This window comes from Hyperolius riggenbachi, unplaced genomic scaffold (genome assembly GCF_040937935.1).
Source record: "Hyperolius riggenbachi isolate aHypRig1 unplaced genomic scaffold, aHypRig1.pri scaffold_133, whole genome shotgun sequence".
In the NCBI taxonomy this organism is placed as follows: Eukaryota; Metazoa; Chordata; class Amphibia; order Anura; family Hyperoliidae; genus Hyperolius; species Hyperolius riggenbachi.
Window position 1 is genome coordinate 394,718 of NW_027152349.1, and position 19,483 is coordinate 414,200.

At 47.8% G+C, this 19,483-nt stretch overlaps 1 protein-coding gene across 1 annotated transcript in view; it reads left to right on the forward strand.

Annotated features, from left to right (window-relative positions):
• Nucleotides 1–19,483, forward strand: part of LOC137543626 (alpha-1,4-N-acetylglucosaminyltransferase-like) — a 74,252-nt gene that overhangs the window by 33,405 nt on the left and 21,364 nt on the right. The window contains exon 2 of the mRNA XM_068264746.1: nt 11,335–11,801. Coding sequence (XP_068120847.1) covers nt 11,358–11,801 — 444 coding nt within the window. The 5' untranslated portion in view covers nt 11,335–11,357. The remainder of the gene's footprint in view (nt 1–11,334; nt 11,802–19,483) is intronic.

Genomic DNA, 19,483 nt, shown 5'->3' on the forward strand with positions numbered 1-19,483 from the left:
TCCTTCATCCATGGTTCAAAGGGTCTTGTGCAAGTGGTTAGGAACAAGAACAAAGTGAGGAGCAAGAGGAACCGATGGCAGAGGTGCATGACTACAGGTGCAGTGCAACAGGCACAAGGTTGTGACCCAGGTAGTGTCTTTCGGGGACACCAGGCCCTAAAATTGAAGTGCTTTAAAAACCTAACCACTGGCACAGGACCCTCTGAGCCATGGGTGAAGGACACAGGTCAGTGAAAAGGCTAGGCCTCTCACCGACCAGTCAAGGTGTCCTTCATCCATGGTTCAAAGGGTCTTGTGCAAGTGGTTAGGAACAAGAACAAAGTGAGGAGCAAGAGGAACCGATGGCAGAGGTGCATGACTACAGGTGCAGTGCAACAGGCACAAGGTTGTGACCCAGGTAGTGTCTTTCGGGGACACCAGGCCCTAAAATTGAAGTGCTTTAAAAACCTAACCACTGGCACAGGACCCTCTGAGCCATGGGTGAAGGACACAGGTCAGTGAAAAGGCTAGGCCTCTCACCGACCAGTCAAGGTGTCCTTCATCCATGGTTCAAAGGGTCTTGTGCAAGTGGTTAGGAACAAGAACAAAGTGAGGAGCAAGAGGAACCGATGGCAGAGGTGCATGACTACAGGTGCAGTGCAACAGGCACAAGGTTGTGACCCAGGTAGTGTCTTTCGGGGACACCAGGCCCTAAAATTGAAGTGCTTTAAAAACCTAACCACTGGCACAGGACCCTCTGAGCCATGGGTGAAGGACACAGGTCAGTGAAAAGGCTAGGCCTCTCACCGACCAGTCAAGGTGTCCTTCATCCATGGTTCAAAGGGTCTTGTGCAAGTGGTTAGGAACAAGAACAAAGTGAGGAGCAAGAGGAACCGATGGCAGAGGTGCATGACTACAGGTGCAGTGCAACAGGCACAAGGTTGTGACCCAGGTAGTGTCTTTCGGGGACACCAGGCCCTAAAATTGAAGTGCTTCAAAAACCTAACCACTGGCACAGGACCCTCTGAGCCATGGGTGAAGGACACAGGTCAGTGAAAAGGCTAGGCCTCTCACCGACCAGTCAAGGTGTCCTTCATCCATGGTTCAAAGGGTCTTGTGCAAGTGGTTAGGAACAAGAACAAAGTGAGGAGCAAGAGGAACCGATGGCAGAGGTGCATGACTACAGGTGCAGTGCAACAGGCACAAGGTTGTGACCCAGGTAGTGTCTTTCGGGGACACCAGGCCCTAAAATTGAAGTGCTTTAAAAACCTAACCACTGGCACAGGACCCTCTGAGCCATGGGTGAAGGACACAGGTCAGTGAAAAGGCTAGGCCTCTCACCGACCAGTCAAGGTGTCCTTCATCCATGGTTCAAAGGGTCTTGTGCAAGTGGTTAGGAACAAGAACAAAGTGAGGAGCAAGAGGAACCGATGGCAGAGGTGCATGACTACAGGTGCAGTGCAACAGGCACAAGGTTGTGACCCAGGTAGTGTCTTTCGGGGACACCAGGCCCTAAAATTGAAGTGCTTCAAAAACCTAACCACTGGCACAGGACCCTCTGAGCCATGGGTGAAGGACACAGGTCAGTGAAAAGGCTAGGCCTCTCACCGACCAGTCAAGGTGTCCTTCATCCATGGTTCAAAGGGTCTTGTGCAAGTGATTAGGATCAACAAAGTAAGGAACAAGAGGAATCAAAGGCACAGGTGCAGGACTACAGGTGCAGTGCAACAGGCACAAGGTTGTGACCCAGGTAGTGTCTTTCGGGGACACCAGGCCCTAAATTATTAGTGCTTCTAAAACCTAACCACTGGCACAGGACCCTCTGAGCCATGGATGAAGGACACAGGTCAGTGAAAAGGCTAGGCCTCTCACCGACCAGTGAAGGTGTCCTTCACCCATGGCTCCAAGGGTCTTGTGCAAGTGATTAGGATCAACAAAGTAAGGAACAAGAGGAATCAAAGGCACAGGTGCAGGAGTACAGGTGCAGTGCAACAGGCACAAGGTTGTGACCCAGGTAGTGTCTTTCGGGGACACCAGGCCCTAAAGTTCAAGTCCAGCAAAACCAAAAGTTAAAAAGCCCTGTGATAGTATCCTTCCTCCGCGGATCGGAGGTATTCAGAGGAGCATGTCCAGGAACAATTTGACTTTTTTTTTCAAATTGTATCGGCACCACTACTCGAAAAGGTGGGAGTTGCTGCCTGGAAATCTGGACTCTCTTGGGTGCTGGTCGTGGATGAGCTGGACCCTGACAGCGGTGGCCCATATTGACTGCCTCTGTAGCCGGTGTACATCTGTGATGATTGCCAGGTGGGCACCGCTGTTGGTTGTGGGGGTCTAAAAATTGGTGGTTGCAATAATGGCGTGTCCATGTGCTGTTTAATCACCTCCAGCAAATTGGAATGGCACGCCATCAGGTTTTGGGAAGGCACCTTTTCCAGATATGGTATTAGAGACATCACAGTGTGAAAACACGGGTGTGCCTGCAATTTCAGTAGTTCCTTGCTTTGTTGATGCATTTGCTGCATCATGTTCTGCAGCTGGCCCACCGACTGATGATGCTGCGCACGCAGTTGGTCGATTTCTCCTCTGTGCATCTCATGCATCATTTTAAGCTCGTCCCTGTAGTGCCCATGTACAGCGTCGAGCTCACATTGCAGTGAAGTGATGTGGGACTTGTACTGCTCCATGATGTGGCCCCTGTCCTCATCTTGCAACTGCCGGGTTATGAGAGTTTGGTGGCTCTGAAGAATCCCGAGAAGTCCGGAGACAGCCCCGGACATCTCGGACTCTGTCTCTCTCCTTGTTGGGGGGAGGGTACCTCGACGCCTCACTGGTGTGGTGGTCCTCACTGGTGGTGTGGCAGCATCTTCCCGTCCTCTGGCCTGTGTCGGGGTTGCCCTGCGCGCTGGTTGTGCTGCAGTCTCTCGGTGCTCCTCACTTTGTTCTTGTTCCCCTGGAGCTTCCATAGCGGTCGATTGTGGAGGTTCAGCTTCTTCCACACTCGGTCCTGCAACCTCAACATCCAAGCTCTCTTCTGCCAAGTCATCATCAAAGGAGAGAGTAGGGATTAAGGACTCCCTCCTCCTACTCCTCTCCTCGGGGCAATAGTTTACATCGGCGACGTCATCATCCACCAAGCTCTCCTCACTGCTGAACCGTGCCTCCTGGGTCGGTTCCTCTTGCTCCAAATTGTCTTCAGTCCTGTAGATAAAAACAATATTTATTGGTGTGCCAAACAGCATGTGGCGTCAATTCACAGAGCTAGCAAACACTAGCAATCACTTTATCAACCGTTTCTACCCAACATTTGATAAAGCTTGTGAGAAAAGTTCGTTAGCCATGGGAATTGAGGCCATAGCAATACATGGCCGAAGTCATGGTATGAGCTCTCAGTTCCTGCCCACAGTAGTGGTACTTACAGTCTAGGTTCCAGGCTTGCATTGATGAAAGACAATTGCTTGGCAAATTGGTAGTCTTTTTGTCGCCTTCCCCCGCCACTGCCACTTCGTTCGGCAAGTTTTTTCTTCCGTAGCCATTTCACGTATGCATCCCGTATATTGCGCCACCTTGTCTTGAACCTTTCTCCTGTAACGACATGAAAAATTGATTTTGATTATTTCTCTTGTAGGTACATCGCAACTGGACAAACATATACATCGCTACATGTCACATTTCGTATTGTGAAGAGCACGGTGGCAGGCATCGTCGTGAGGACTTCGAGGATCCTTTGGACGCGACTGAGGGCCAGATACATGCCTGTGCCGGACACCACGAAATGGGAGGAGATCGCCCAGGGCTTCTGGACCGAGTGCAAGTTTCCTAATTGTGTTGGCGCACTGGATGGGAAACACATCCGGATTCAGAAACCCGTGGGGAGTGGCAGCCATTATTTCAACTATAAAAAATACTTCAGCATTGTTCTAATGGCAGTGGCAGATGCGGACTACAAGTTTGTGTACGTGGATGTGGGGTCGTACGGTAGTTCCAATGACTCTGGAATTTTCCAGCGTACGACCCTTTGCCGGCTGATGGAGGAAGGCAGACTGCGTCTCCCCCGTGACAGACCCTGGCCTGGGACAAGGGCACCGGCCTACCCCTATGTGTTTGTGGGGGACGAGGCCTTCGCCCTGTCCGACCATGTAATGCGTCCGTACCCAGACAGGGGACTTGATGCCAGCCAGCTACACTTCAATGCTCGGTTGAGCCGTGCAAGGAGAATGGTGGAGTGCACATTTGGGATCCTGGTGTCAAAGTGGAGGGTGTTCCACACGCCCATGCTGCTAAAACCGGGCAACGCAGTTGTCGTGGTGAAGGCAGCATGCATCCTCCACAACTTTGTGCGGCAGGAGGAAAGAGAGACTCCGGAACCCCCGAATGTGCTTCCACTAATGCCCCTGCGGAGGTATGCAACCAGGCCAAGGGTAGTGTCACTGCGGAACAGGGACCAACTGAGACTTTATTTTACCACACCACCAGGACGAGGGTGAATGTTTGGTTTTTAATATGTTTTGTTGAAATGTGTTTATTTTGGAGTTTCAAGTTTTTGAGTGATTTTAAATGTATTCATTTTTTACAATAAATTGATGTATAATAATTGGTCATTGTGTATGTTTTATGTGCACAGGTGGGGTACATCGCAGGTGGGTGGGATACATCACAGGTGGGTGGGATACATCACAGGTGGGGTACAGGTGGGTGGGATACATCACAGGTGGGGTACAGGTGGGTGGGATACATCACAGGTGGGGTACATCACAGGTGGGTGGGATACAGCACAGGTGGGGTACAGGTGGGTGGGATACATCACAGGTGGGGTACAGGTGGGTGGGATACATCACAGGTGGGGTAGAGGTGGGTGGGATACATCACAGGTGGGGTAGAGGTGGGTGGGATACATCACAGGTGGGGTACAGGTGGGTGGGATACATCACAGGTGGGGTACATCACAGGTGGGTGGGATACAGCACAGGTGGGGTACAGGTGGGTGGGATACATCACAGGTGGGATACATCACAGGTGGGGTAGAGGTGGGTGGGATACATCACAGGTGGGGTACAGGTGGGTGGGATACATCACAGGTGGGGTACAGGTGGGTGGGATACATCACAGGTGGGGTACAGGTGGGTGGGATACATCACAGGTGGGTGGGATACATCACAGGTGGGTGGGATACAGCACAGGTGGGATACATCACAGGTGGGGTAGAGGTGGGTGGGATACATCACAGGTGGGGTAGAGGTGGGTGGGATACATCACAGGTGGGGTACAGGTGGGTGGGATACATCACAGGTGGGGTACATCACAGGTGGGTGGGATACAGCACAGGTGGGGTACAGGTGGGTGGGATACATCACAGGTGGGATACATCACAGGTGGGGTAGAGGTGGGTGGGATACATCACAGGTGGGGTACAGGTGGGTGGGATACATCACAGGTGGGGTACAGGTGGGTGGGATACATCACAGGTGGGGTACAGGTGGGTGGGATACATCACAGGTGGGTGGGATACATCACAGGTGGGTGGGATACAGTACAGGTGGGGTACAGGTGGGTGGGATACATCACAGGTGGGATACATCACAGGTGGGATACATCACAGGTGGGGTAGAGGTGGGTGGGATACATCACAGGTGGGGTACAGGTGGGTGGGATACATCACAGGTGGGTGGGATACAGCACAGGTGGGGTACATCACAGGTGGGGTACAGGTGGGTGGGATACATCACAGGTGGGGTACAGGTGGGTGGGGAACAGGTGGGTGGGCAACACGTGGGTGACACAAATCCATAGCAAAAGTGGAATACATCACAAGCTTAAACCACAAGCCCCCCCCAAAAAACTTCTAGTCAACATACCCTCTGTGCCTTGCTGTCTCTTGCTCAAGTGCTCAAAGTCCTCCACATACAGCTTGGCAATTTTTTTCCACAGGCCTCTGCATTTTTTGATGTTGCTGTGGTCCGCATCCCCCTTGTCCCACAGGGCTGGTACCTGCTGCACCTGTAGGATGAGGTCTTCTGATGTGTAGGGCCTCACCCCCTCGCTATCAGACAGATCCTGCTCCATATTGCTGCCAAAGAGCTCCAGCATGAAGTCACTGCTGCTCCACTCTGTGAACGCTGGTGCCATGTGGTCCCCATCCAAAATGGCCACCATACCATAGAGTCAGCATAGGAAGTGTGGTACAACATCCGGTTTTTATAGCCAGTGTGTTGTGCGCTCTCCGGTTCTCATTGGTTTCCATTGGCCGGATGCAACATTCCGGCTCCGGTCCGGATACGTCAGCCGGACCAGCCGGACCAAAAAATAGCGCATGTTGGAACGGACGCCGGAGTCCGGATCCGGTCCGGCTCCGGTCCGGACGAAACGGACGCATGTGAACGGTCGCATAGACTTTCATTGCTATGCCGTGCGTCCGTTTCGTCCGGTCCGCATGCGGTCCGGCTCCGGCACGGCTCCGGCACGGCGATTCCGGATAGCAACCGCTAATGTGAACCGGGCCTAAGGGTTAAGTGACAGCCAGAAAGGTCAGACAAGCAAGGTTAGCATACGGACAGAAAAAGTACAGAGATGGAAGACTGATTCGATATCCAGGTACAGGCAGTGTCGGCAACAGTTTATCAGATAGGAGGAAGTACCGAATCAGTAAGCAGGAGAGTGGTCAGGAGAACCAAAGATCATAACAGGTAACCAGTAATATAATAACAATCCTAGTCTAGGTGTGAAGTCCTTGGTTTCAACACCTGGGAACTAGTCTAACACATAAACAGTAGCAATGTAGCAATATCCTAGTCTTAGGTGTGAAGTCCTTGGTTTCAACACCTGGGAACTAGTCTACAGAATGGTACACAAGTCTTACAATACAATAGTACTTTAAAGCTATCAATGGAATCTGACTAAGTGTGAATTCCCAGCTCCGGCTGGTTCTAACACACTGTAAGATCTGACTAGGGTCTGAGCGCTCACATGTAAGCATTCACAACAGCAGACAACTTGCAACTGACAGGCAAGTCCTATAAATACCCAAAGCGCTTCACAGCGCCGCCCCAGTCACTCAGCCAATCCGGAGCATAGCTGGAGTCAGCTGATCGGTTTGATCAGCTGACTCACCTTCTACTAGCATAAAGGTCCTGTCGCCTGGCGCGCGCGCGTAGCTCTTAATCTGTGTGCACTAGAAGGACCAGGCGAACCAGCAGCATGTTGCTGCGCAGCAGAAGCTGCCGGCTGGAACGCGGAGATAGCCGCCATGCCGCTTGCCCATGCAGCGGCATCTCCGCTATTCATTACAGTTACCTTGTGTTCTAGAGTATCTTGTATTTATAACCCGTATGCTTGAATCGGGCACAGATAGACAGATCTGGCGCCGATCCCTGCATACAGCTAAGGGTTAAAGAGATACTATAATAACATGTGTTTTTTTAACCTGAGTAGAGAGAGTTCCTGAACTGCTGTTAAATAATGATGTATACATTTCATTTGCTTATCTCTTTTGTTTACTGTAACAAATTCCTTTCACTCTGAACTGACGGCACTGTCTGCTCATTTCTGAGAGTTAATGAGGTGAGGGATTTTCCTCACTGTTATCTCTGTGTGTACCTGTGTGTCCGAGAGCTCTCAGAAGAAGCTGCATGTTTCTAAACTGTCTGCAAGAGAGCAGAGGAAATGTAACTTGTTTTAAACGTGTAATTGTCAGTCACTCAACAGTTTTTTATATATTTTTTGGCTTTCAGGGAAAAATACTCTGTAGTCTGATATGCAAAAAACAGCACTGGCTGAGCAGTGAAGCAGACACCCCTTTGCAAATGATTTGTCCCAATAGAGCTAAATCTCATACACAATGAATTAAAGCTTTTGCCTCTGATATTTAACATGAAAAATAGGAAAATGTTTACACAGCTACTTAGACATTATTTGTACATTGTCATTTTATAACACTTGGGTATTGATAGTATTCCTTTAACTTACAGTGTTCGCAATGTGCTAATATATTTACAGTCATGTGCTGACTCACATGTGGTGGCAAGTATGTGAATTGTACGTGCGTGGTGAATCCTTTGGAGTCAGGACGCTCCTCTCGGCTAGTCGGTTCATAGATTGCAAATCCACATATAGGCATCTATGCGCAAAGCGACAGCAAAACAGAGTTTCTGACTCTGACCGATTGCTCAAACAGAATAGATACATGTCTGACTGATGTTTAAAGGGAACAATGATGCAAATACTACCTCAACAAAAGAATGTGACAGCAAGGCGTTGGTTTATAGAGTTAGGAAACTATATTTTGTTAGGATGAGTTTGATAAAAAGAAAACAAAATGAACATAGTATACTAATACAAGCTTCTTTAAAGGGCAACTGAAGCAAGATAGATGTAGAGGCTTCCATAAGTACAGTATTTCCTTTTAAGCAATACCAGTTGGCTGGCTATCTTTCTGATCCTCTGCCTCTAATACTTCTATCCATAGACCCTGAACAAGCATTCAGCAGACCAGGTGTTTCTGACAATATTTTCAGATCTGACAAAATTAGCTGCCTGCTTGTTTCTGGTGTTATTTAGACACTACTGCAACCACATAGATCAGCGGGGCTGCCAGGCAACTGGTATTGTTTAAAAGGAAATAAATGTCAGCATCCATATCAGTGGCATAGCTAAGGAGCTGTGGGCCCTGATGCAAGTTTTACATTGTGGCCCCCCATGCACTCTATACATAACAATTGATACAGCGCACCAAAACGCATACATTTGAAATCGGCGCCGGTAGACTTGGGCGCAGGATACAGCCGGTATATGGCTGATCCTGCTGCTGCACAAGTTCCTGGCCGTGTTAATTACTATTCCCCCTCCAGGACGCCATGGATAGTGGGAAATGATATAATTCAGTTTCCAGCGATTGCTGGAGGCCGAATTATTGTGTTTTTTAAGTAACTTCGGCTTCGTCTCCTGACGGCGCCGACCTTACTCACTGAGCGCTGCTATGGATGTGATTCCTATTATAGTCTATGGTGGCACACCGGCTGCGCCCAAATCTAGCAGCGCTGAAAAGCACTGCTCCGCCTAGCACAACCACAATGTCAGAGGTGCAAGAGAGGGATGGGGAACAGTTTGTTATTAATGATTACTACTATTCAAAGTATCTAGAGAAGTGATTATTATGAGCTCAGGACTAATAGAGAGCTAATACTGGCGTTGAGGGAGAGCTCTATGGGGCCCCTCTGGCTCAAGGGCCCCGATGTGGTCGAAACCTCTGCAACCCCTATTGCTACGCACCTGCTCCATATCCCTTTTACTTAATTTGCCCTTAAGGAAAGTCATAGTTTCTGGCATCTCTCTAATTTACTGATTTAAATAAAGGGACCTATGTTGAAAGTACTAATGTGACAACAAAGTTGTAATTTGGAACAAAACGAATATCAATTGCGTATTCAAGTTATTTTAAGCACACTAGAGTATAGGTACTCAAATTGTGCTGCACCCAGTGGCGTAGCTAAGGAGCTGTTGGGCCCTCTTGAAAGTTTTACAATGGGGCCCCCCAAGCACTCTATACATAACAATTGATACGGCGCACCAAAACCTGCCAATGGCAACTACAGTGTTAAGGTGCAAGAAGGGGATGGGGAACAGATTGTTAATGATTACTAGAGATGGCCCTAACGGTTCGCTGGCGAACAGTTCTCAGCGAACCTTCGGTGGTTCGCGTTAGCAGTGAATCAGGAACTTTTTTCAAAAAAAGTTTGGTTCGCCCATAGACTTTAATGCCCGCCAACTTTAGCGGTTAATAGCAAAGTCCCCTTACATAGTAAAAACACCAAATTTGCAAGGTATGTAGAGGAGGGCAGTGACAGCAAGATGAAACATTTTTTTTTTCAAAAAGACCTTATACTTTTTGAGAAAATCGATTTTAAATTTTCAAAGAAAAAAGAGTCGATTCATTAAAAAAAGAACCGATTCATTAAAAAGAACCGGATGATTCATGAACCGTTAGTATAGCTTAGAATGCATCCTGAGCAGGACGTATAGCTGCCATGGCATCAGAATCACCACCATTAACATTTTTGTGACCCTAGGCTATGACCTCTTTAGCCTAGGGGCCCGAAACTTACCAGTCATGATCCCCCTAAGAGTCCCTACAATGCTAGAAAATGTGCCACTGCTTAGCCATCGCCCTTTGAAAAAATGTGAGATTTTGGAAAGTGAAATAGGAGGCCCAATGAAAGCCTATGGGGGATTTTAGCACTTTTGCACCCCTATAACTCTGGTTGGTTATCACCCGTTGACTTTAGCAAATTAATAGCAAAGGCCCCTTACATTCTAGCAACACCAGATTTGCAGGATATGTTAAAAAGATAGCAGGAAACAATATTTAAAGGACTTCTGAGGCCGAAAATGGGAAAAAAGTTAAATACCTTTTTATAATCCAGATCCATGGAGGACGCCATCTGCGCCCTCCCGTTCATTCCGCCATGGCTCCCGCAGTAATACCGGCCCCAGTCGGGTCCCGACACCCACCCCCCATGGGTGCACCGGGTGCCAGCCTAGGTGAGGGTGACAGGTGAAGGCAGGTGGGGAGAGACAGCGGGAGCCAGCAGCTTCACGTCCTGCTCAGGACGCATTCTAAGCTATACTAACGGTTCAAGAATCTTCCGGTTCTTTTTAATGAATTGGTTCTTTTTTTTAATGAATCAACTCTTTTTTTCTTTGAAACTTTAAAATTGATTTTCTCAAAAAGTATAAGGTCTTTTTGAATTTTTTTGCTGTTGTTCCCACTATTCTACTTAACATTCTCAGAAATTTTGGTGTTTCTAACTTTTAAAGGGGCTTTGCTATTAACTGCTAAAGTCGGCAGGGGTTTATTTTCTCACGGTCAGAAGGAGATCTTTAAAATCAATTTTCTCAAAAACTATAAAGCCTTTTTGAAATGTTTTTTCCCCTCTCCTCTTGTAGTCACTGAAAAAACTCAGGTGTTACACTACTTGAAACATCTTTGCCATCACTTTTGTGGCCAGCTTGAATGTTTCTAGTTTTCAAAGTTCGCCTCCCCATTGAAGTCTATTGCGGTTCGCAAAAGTTCCTGCGAACCAAACTTTTTGCAGAAGTTTGTGAACCGGTTCGCGAACCGAAAATCTGAGGTTCGGGCCATCTCTAATGATTACCACTATACAAAGTATCTATAGACGTGATTATTATAAGCACATGACCAATAGAGAGCTAATACTGTAGTTGAAGGAGGGCCCCCTATGGCCCAAGGACCCCGATGCAGTCACAACCTCAGCAACCTCTATTGCTACGCCCCTGGCTGCACCCCTTTGCTTTGTTGAATAAGGTACTCATTTAATTTACTTGCTTTTCTTCCTGTTTCAGCTCAGTCATTGGACACTACTGCCATGTGGAAGCCATCAAAGATATTCTATATTGTCTGCCTGATGCTTTTTATAGCCAGTATTAGCTTTTTTAGCAGAAATGTCCTGAAGGGGTACCAGCATTATATCATGAAATCCTTCCGTTTGAACAGTATTGGCTCAGATTCAGTTGCTTTTATGGTAACGGCTATTCTAAGGCAAGGCAATGGCATCCTATTTATGGAGACCACAGAAAGAATGGAGCCACCACCTTTGGTCTTGTGTGTTATAGAGTCAGCAGCTCGCATTTACCCTGACAGACCGGTGGTCTACTTCATGAAAGGACTGGGGGATATCACCACAGAGGAGGAGGAGAATAATACAAGGCAGCGTTTTCCATCTCTCTCATCTTTTCACAATGTTTACTTCTTTCCTCTCAGAATGGATGAATTATTTAGTAACACACCTCTTATGACTTGGTTTAAAAAGGTAAGGAGAAAAAGGAAATTGATTTGATTATATCCATGGATATGCAGTGGGGTAACATTCCTCACTTCTAGCCAGCCTTGGAAACCTTTTAAAATGTGAACCTTAAAGGATATCCGAGGTGACCAGTGATGATCACCGGATAAAATCTGAATAGGTTTTATTCATTTTTTTTCCAGGTAATTAAAGCACCTGTGCGGGTGGGCAGGGGGAGTTAATCTTGCCCATAAGACGTTTTCTTTGATCCGTCCCACAGCACCTCCCACGATGCGTACCAAGCCGCGGTCCCGTGATTACAAACACTTCCTCCTAATGGGTTAAAGGAGGAAGGGTTTGTAGTCACGTGACACGCTTGGAACGCATCATGGGGGGTGTCGTGGGACAGATCAAAGAAGACACCTGCACAGGGGCTTTAATTACTTGGTTGAAATCCGAATAAAACCTATTTGGATTTCATCTGGTGATCATCACTGGAGGTGACATGTGACATAATGAGATAGACATGTGTATGTACAGTACCTAGCACACAAATAACTATGCTGTGTTCCTTTTTTTTTTTTCTCTGCCTGAAAGAGTTAAATATCAGGTATGTAGGTGGCTGATTCACTCCTGACTCAGACAGGAAGTGACTACACTACTACCTTCACTGATCAGAAAGTCCAACTATAAAACACTTTCCTAGCAGAAAATGGCTTCTGAGAGCAGGAAAGAGATAAAAGGGTCAATAGTTCATAGCTTTTAGCTCTGGCATACTTTGATGAATGCGTCATTGAGCAAAAATAATAAAACAGTGAAAACTTAAAAAGTAGATTTAAATATAAAATAAAACTGTGAAATATCTTAAAAAGTAATTTTTAGGAGAAGAACGATAGATACAATTGTTTATTGTATTAGTTTATTTTCACCTCGGGTGTCCTTTAAGTGGAATAAAGGTGGCAAGTTTAACTTACCTGGGACTTCTTCCAGCCCCCTGCAGTCCTTCTGGTCCCTTGCCGTGGTTCCACTCTTCTCTCTTCAGCCTCTGTGCCTTTCTGAAAGCTGGCCGACCGGGCCAGTCGCATGCTACTGCGCTTTCACAGCCCCGACCACTCGCCTCCTCGATCGCAAGCCCGTGGCTGGAGATGTTTGGGGCATGTGCTGTAGTCATTTTTAATGAACCACACAAATGCAGAACATTACCTGCCACAGGAGCACAATCAGAAGACGTGTGGCCTGCATGCAGCTTTCGGAGGAGAACAGCAGATGAAGGGAGAATAATGGAATGACAGTGATATCAGAAGGACTAAAAGGGGCTGGAAGAAGCACAAGGTAAGTTAAACTGGCCACCTTTATTCCACTTTAGGTCCCCTGAACTGAGAGTGATATAGGAGCTGCCATATGTATTTCCTTTTAAATAATACCAGTTGCCTGGCTATCCTGCTGATCCTCTGGCTCTAATACTTTTAGCCAAAGACCCGGAACAAGTATGTTTTTTCAGTTGTTTCTGAGCATACATGTAAAAAAAATAAAAAAAAGGGTTATAAAAAATAGGGCCCGGGGGATTGCTGCTAGTAGAATATTGGTATGATTACTGCTACTTAATTCTGATAGTAAAATATTGGTAATCTTTACTATGACCTTATCTAAGCCTATGCTCACACAGAACCCTCTATTTACCAATGCCTAACCCTTAACCCACCCTCTACCGATGCCTAACCCTTAATACCCCCTGGTGGTGCTTAACCCTTGCCTGCTTGGTCATAGTGCATAACCCTTTACCCCCGGCACCCTTTTGTGCCCACTATTCATAGCTGCAATTAGCATACCGGGTAGCCCCGGCACCCACTGTTTTTTTGGTAGCCTCAGGTGCCCAAATGCCACTTCATTGCCCCAGCCTCAGGCACCCACATTTCTTTTGATTGTCGCTATTTATTGCTGCAAATCGCAGTCTAGCGCACCCAAATTTCCCTGCATTGTTGCTAACTGCTGCATTTATCGTAACAGCTTTGGTGTTGCCCTTTCTTACACAGTGCCGCTCGTGCCCAAATTTCCTGTTTTGCTTTCACATTCAAGTCTGACTGGATTAGCTGCATGCATATTTCAGGTGTGCGATTCAGAACTACTGCAGCCAGAGAGATCGTCAGGACTGCCAGGCAACTAGTATTGTTTAAAAGGGAATAAATATGGCAGCCCCCATATCCCTGTCAGTTCAGGCACCCTTTAAAGAAATATCAGAAACAAGATGTTGCGCTCCTCCAAACTTATATAAAGTCTCCTGTACTGGTTCACACCACCAAAAAACAGAATCAGTCTATAGGGAAAGATGTCTGCGCTCTGTACAGTACCCTTAGGTACGTGACACAGTTCAATAGCTATCCAGTTCCAGCATGTGCAACCAAGGATTATCCACGATATTCTGTAATCACAGTCCTCAGAAAGGAGATAAAAACAAATATAGGGGTAATAGTGTAGTATCCTCTAATTTTTATGCACCTCCACCTTTGTGATTGTGAACACCCCCATATGAATTCATGCTAAGCGCTCACCAGATGGTTGTGCTGCTCAGTCACAAACAGCAAATAGGGCATATCAGATGTCATCCACTTTGGACCTCTTAGTATCAGTCATCAATTCCTTGAGTAAAAAACAACAACAACCCATAATGCAGTATCATTAATGTAGTTATATTCCTCCACCATCAGCTCAACCATGATCACAACACTCCACTATAGCCAAAAAGTGTCGCCCCACTTGTGCAGCATATGCCCATAGCCAGAGAGTGTCAATCACAGATTACACCATCAGTGTGAGCTGACACCTGCATCACACGATTGAGCTCACCAGAGTCCAATGCTGCTCAATCACAAACAGCCATAAACGTTTTGGGTACGGTAAAGGATCGTCCTTGGTAAATGTGCCTTCTGCTCCTATAAAAACTAAGCAGACGCTTCCATAGCGCTATAAAAGACTTTAATATAGTAATAAAAAGAGCTATTACACTCACATGTTCCTTAGTAAAAATTTGCATGTAACAAGTAAAATGTGTTTGTGACTGAACAGCACAACCATCTGGTGAGCACTTAGCATTAATTCATATGCGGGTGTTCACCATCACAAAGGTGGAGGTGCATAAAAATTTGAGGATACTACACTATTACCCCTATATTTGTTTTTATCTCCTTTCTGAGGACTGTTATTACAGAACATTGTGGATAATCCTTTGGTTGCACATGCTGGAACTGGATAACTATTGAACTGTGTCACGCACCTCAGGGTACTGTACAGAGTGCAGACATCTTTCCCTATAGACCCTTTAAAGACAACCTTTAACAAGAAAAAGACCCCCTGGGGGATACTCACCTCAGGTAGGGGAAGCCTCTGGATCCTATAGAGGCTTCCCCTGTCCTCCTGTGTTACACGGCGGTCTCACTGTGCCCCACCGGCGGGGATGTAAATATTTACTTTCCCGGCTCCAGCGCAGGCGCAGTGTCGGCTCTCCGCTCAGAGATAGGCGGAAATAGCCGATCACTGTCGGTCCGCTCTAGTGTGCAGGCGCAAGTCTCCTGCACCTGCACAGTAGAGCGGACCTGACAGAGATTGGCTATATCCGCCTATCTCCGTGCTGAGAGCAGCAACAGCACCCCCGCTGGAGCCAGAGAAGGAAAATATATCAAGCCTTGTCAGGCTTGGCGAGCCAGGATTGCGTGTTGCTCCGGGGAGCCAGCGCTGGATTGCCTGCAGCTACAGGGATGGGGGAAGCCCCATTGGAACCCTGAGGCTTCCCCTTCCTGAGGTAAGTACCCCCCAGGGGAACTTTTTTTTTGTTACAGAGTCTCTTTAAGCAGTGAGAAATATTGTTCTATCGTTAAAGTTTAATTGTTATAACAAACAACTAGCATTGTTATAACAAACAACTAGCAAAAAAAAATGTGCAATTCTCTGCATCTGTTAAAGCAAAGCTGGACGTTTTTAACCAGTAGAGACCATTTATTGGCTAACTTAAAAGAAAAAGAGTAAGCTTTTGGCTAAGCCTTCTGCAGACAGGCTAAGGCCTGGTTCACACTATTAATCGCAGATGGCCGTGCAGGCAGAACACAAGGCAAGCCATCTGCTTTGTTGCTGTTGTGCTTATGAGGCCATTTAGGGTTAGGCACCACCAGGGAGGTCTTAGGGTTAGGCACCACCAGGGGGGTATTAGGGTTAGGCACCACCAGGGGGATATTAGGGTTAGGCACCACCAGAGGAGTCTTAGGGTTAGGCACCAGCAGGGGGGTCTTAGGGTTAGGCACCACCAGGAGGGACTTAGGGTTAGGCACCACCAGAGGGGGTCTTAGGGTTAGGCACCACCAGGGGGATTTAGGGTTAGGCACCACCAGGGGGGTCTTAGGGTAGGCACCACCAGGGAGGTCCACTGTCAAGCGCCCCCTGGTGGCCGGACCGCACAATGCCTTCCAATCAGTTTCAGCAAACAGACCATTTAATCTCGTGGTCGCAATTGGTGCGCAGAAACCGCTGTAACTCTGCAGACCAGAAGGAGACATGTGAACTACAAAACAAAAAATACTAGGCTGCCACCATCTCAGTGCAAATGGGACAGAGAAGGCCAATCTGCCTGATATTAATACCTGCAAATAAAATGGTTAAAACACACCCTGTTCTGACTAATAAGAGCAATTTTCTGTAGTAAATCTTCAGAAAGCTAGGATTCATTTTGTGTGGCTGAATAGTAGGTGTAGCTGAACAAATAATAAATGCAATATAAATAATTAATATATACAGAAAATCATTAAAATCAACAATTATAGAGACAATAGTAGTGCAGTATAAAAATAAAAGGGGAAGAAATAAACAAATACTTAAGTTCAGGTGATAATATCCCCAAGATGGCGCCGTAACAGGATGCTGTGGCGACAGGGCTCTGGTCCTTTTTCTCCTTTTGCCCCCTTAAAATCCCTCACCTGCTCTTTCTCTCCTTCTGGGAAGAATGGTGAAGTGGCAGGGGTCACGGGCGTGATGGATGCAGATTCCCATCCAGCCAGTGGGCCGCAGAATGCCAGCTGATCAGCTATGTGCTTGGTCAGCTGGCTGCAGGGACTCTACTGTTCCCGGGCGGCCGATCGTGAGCCAGCCGCTTGCAGCACCATCACCACCACACAGCCTGGGGAACTTTGCCAGGGAGCCAACTGAAGGAACACGGGGAAACACACAGGCCTGTTGGTGGGTGGCCAGCTGATCGGGCACTCAGCTGATCGCGGCCATGAGATCTGGCTGCGCAGGGTTCTGGATCTATCCTCCGCTACCTGGTCTGCTCTCTGCCACTGCAGTGGGAACCAGGGCATGCTGCCGATACAGCCTACAGGACCTGGCCACTCCACTGTCCACAAGAAGATCCGGATCTCTCTCCACCTCTGCCCGGATTGCAGCCAGCAGCCGCTACATTTAGCCCACCCACGTGGTCCCCTACTCCCCTAGGCCTGAATCCGGAATACCATAATTTCTGCCTGGCACCAGTGACCACCGGAGGTTTCCAGCCCACCCACATGGTTCAGCCACCCACCTTACTGCACACGGGAACTGGACCACAGAGCTGGCCTACAGCTGTTACTCAAGCCGCCCACTGCTGTATTGCTCACTCCCATCATAGGGCCACAGCATATCATCTGTGTGGACGTTACCCACGTGACTGCGACCATAGGCCAAGGAGCTGCTTCACCCTGATGCAGGCACCTCAACCTCCAGCTGACATGCTCTGCCTACCTTTTGCTTTCTGCTGCCTGGGAGTCCTGATGTCTCTTCTGTGTCCCCTAGAGTGCCAGACCACCATCCATATCCAGGCGCTCCACAGAGGAACTTTGCTGAGGCCACCCTGGCCTGGTCTCCGGCCGCCGGGCCCTGCTCCAACAACCTGGTGCTGCCACCCTCCACCTGGTTTCCATGGGACCTGCCAGGCTTATATAATCCAGCATCTGGCAGGGGCCCACTGATTTGACACCTACTGGCACCTTACTACACAGTGCCTGACCAGCAGCTGCAGATCCATCACAGCCTGCCGAGTGGGACATCAAATGGGCTGGGTTGCACTGCAATCCTAGGGGGTCTTATCTTTTTTCACTGCTTTCTTTCTCGTTGTCCTCGTTACAGATGCCCCGAACGGTTTGCATGTGAACGCGAAAACGCAAACTTCGGTGGTTCGCGTTCGCGGTGAACCGCAAACTATATGCGCGTTCGACCCGCCCCCTATACTACATCATTAGGCTCAACTTTGACCCTCTACATCACAGTCAGCAGACACATGGTAGCCAATCCTGGAGCCCCCCCCCCATTATAAAAGGCAGGCATTTCCCTCACTCATGTGGCTACAGTAATTAGAGAAGGGAAAGTTGCTGCAGAGACATGGGGAAAGCTTAGTTAGGCTCTTGTTAGGCTTGTTAGCTTGCTCCTGGTGATACGTATTGCTAAAGAGCACCCCTCAACAGCTCTTTTGAGAGCTAATGTTGTTCTTTTAAACTATGTTTTTTTTTTTTTTGTGTGTACCACTGACACTTACAGTACATATACAGCCATGTCAGTCAGTCGCAGCTGGCCCTTGGCCCCTTGCTAATTCCTAGTGTGCCACTGCCAGGTCCAACACATTCCGTGCCTACCTTTGTAATACCAATCACTGCATACCTGTCCATGTTTACTGCACCTGTGTGACAGAAGCACGCAGTGTTATATACCAGTCACTGCACCTGTTCACGGTATCTGTGTGTGTGCGACAGCTGCACATTTGTAATACCAATCACTGCATACCTGTTCATGTTTACTGCAGCTATGTGACAGAAGCACGCAGTGTTATATACCAGTCACTTCACCTGTTCACGGTACCTGTGTGTGTGACAGCTGCACATTGTATTGATACCAGTCACTGCATACCGGTTCAGTGCACCTACATGACCGCACGCAGTGTTATATTATATACCAGCCACTGCACCTGTTCACGGTACCTGTGTGTGTGACAGCTGCACATTTGTAATACCAATCACTGCATACCTGTTCATGTTTACTGCACCTGCATGACAGAAGCATGCAGTGTTATATACCAGTCACTGCACCTGTTCACGGTACCTGTGTGTGACAGCTGCACATTGTATTGATTCCAGTCACTCCATACCTGTTCAGCACACCTACATGACCGCACGCAGTGTTAAATTATATACCAGTCACTGCATACCTGTTCACGGTACCTGTGTGTGTGACAGCTGCTCATTTGTAATACTAGTCACTGCATACCTGTTCAGGGTACCTGTGTGTGTGTGACAGCTGCACATTTGTAATAACAGTCCGTGCATACCTGTTCACTGCACCTGTGTGGCCGCACGCTGTTTTATACACCAGTTCGTGCATACCTGTTAACTGCACCTGTGTGACAGCTGCACATTGTATTGTAATACCAGTCACTGCATACCTTTCACTGCACCTGTGTGACTGCACATTGTATTAGTCAAGTCAGTGCATACCTTTCACTTCATTCCCCCCCGATATGAACAAAACATCAGGCAGAGCCAGAGGCAAACCCAGAGGCAGGCCACCCGGCAGGTCTGTTCGAGGTCGTGCTGACGTGATTTTGTGCAGCCCTGGACCAAAGTACAGTGCTCAGAAGAAGGCACGTCCCATCAACTCCCAAGATTGTCAGGACGTGGTTGACTATTTAACACAGAACACCT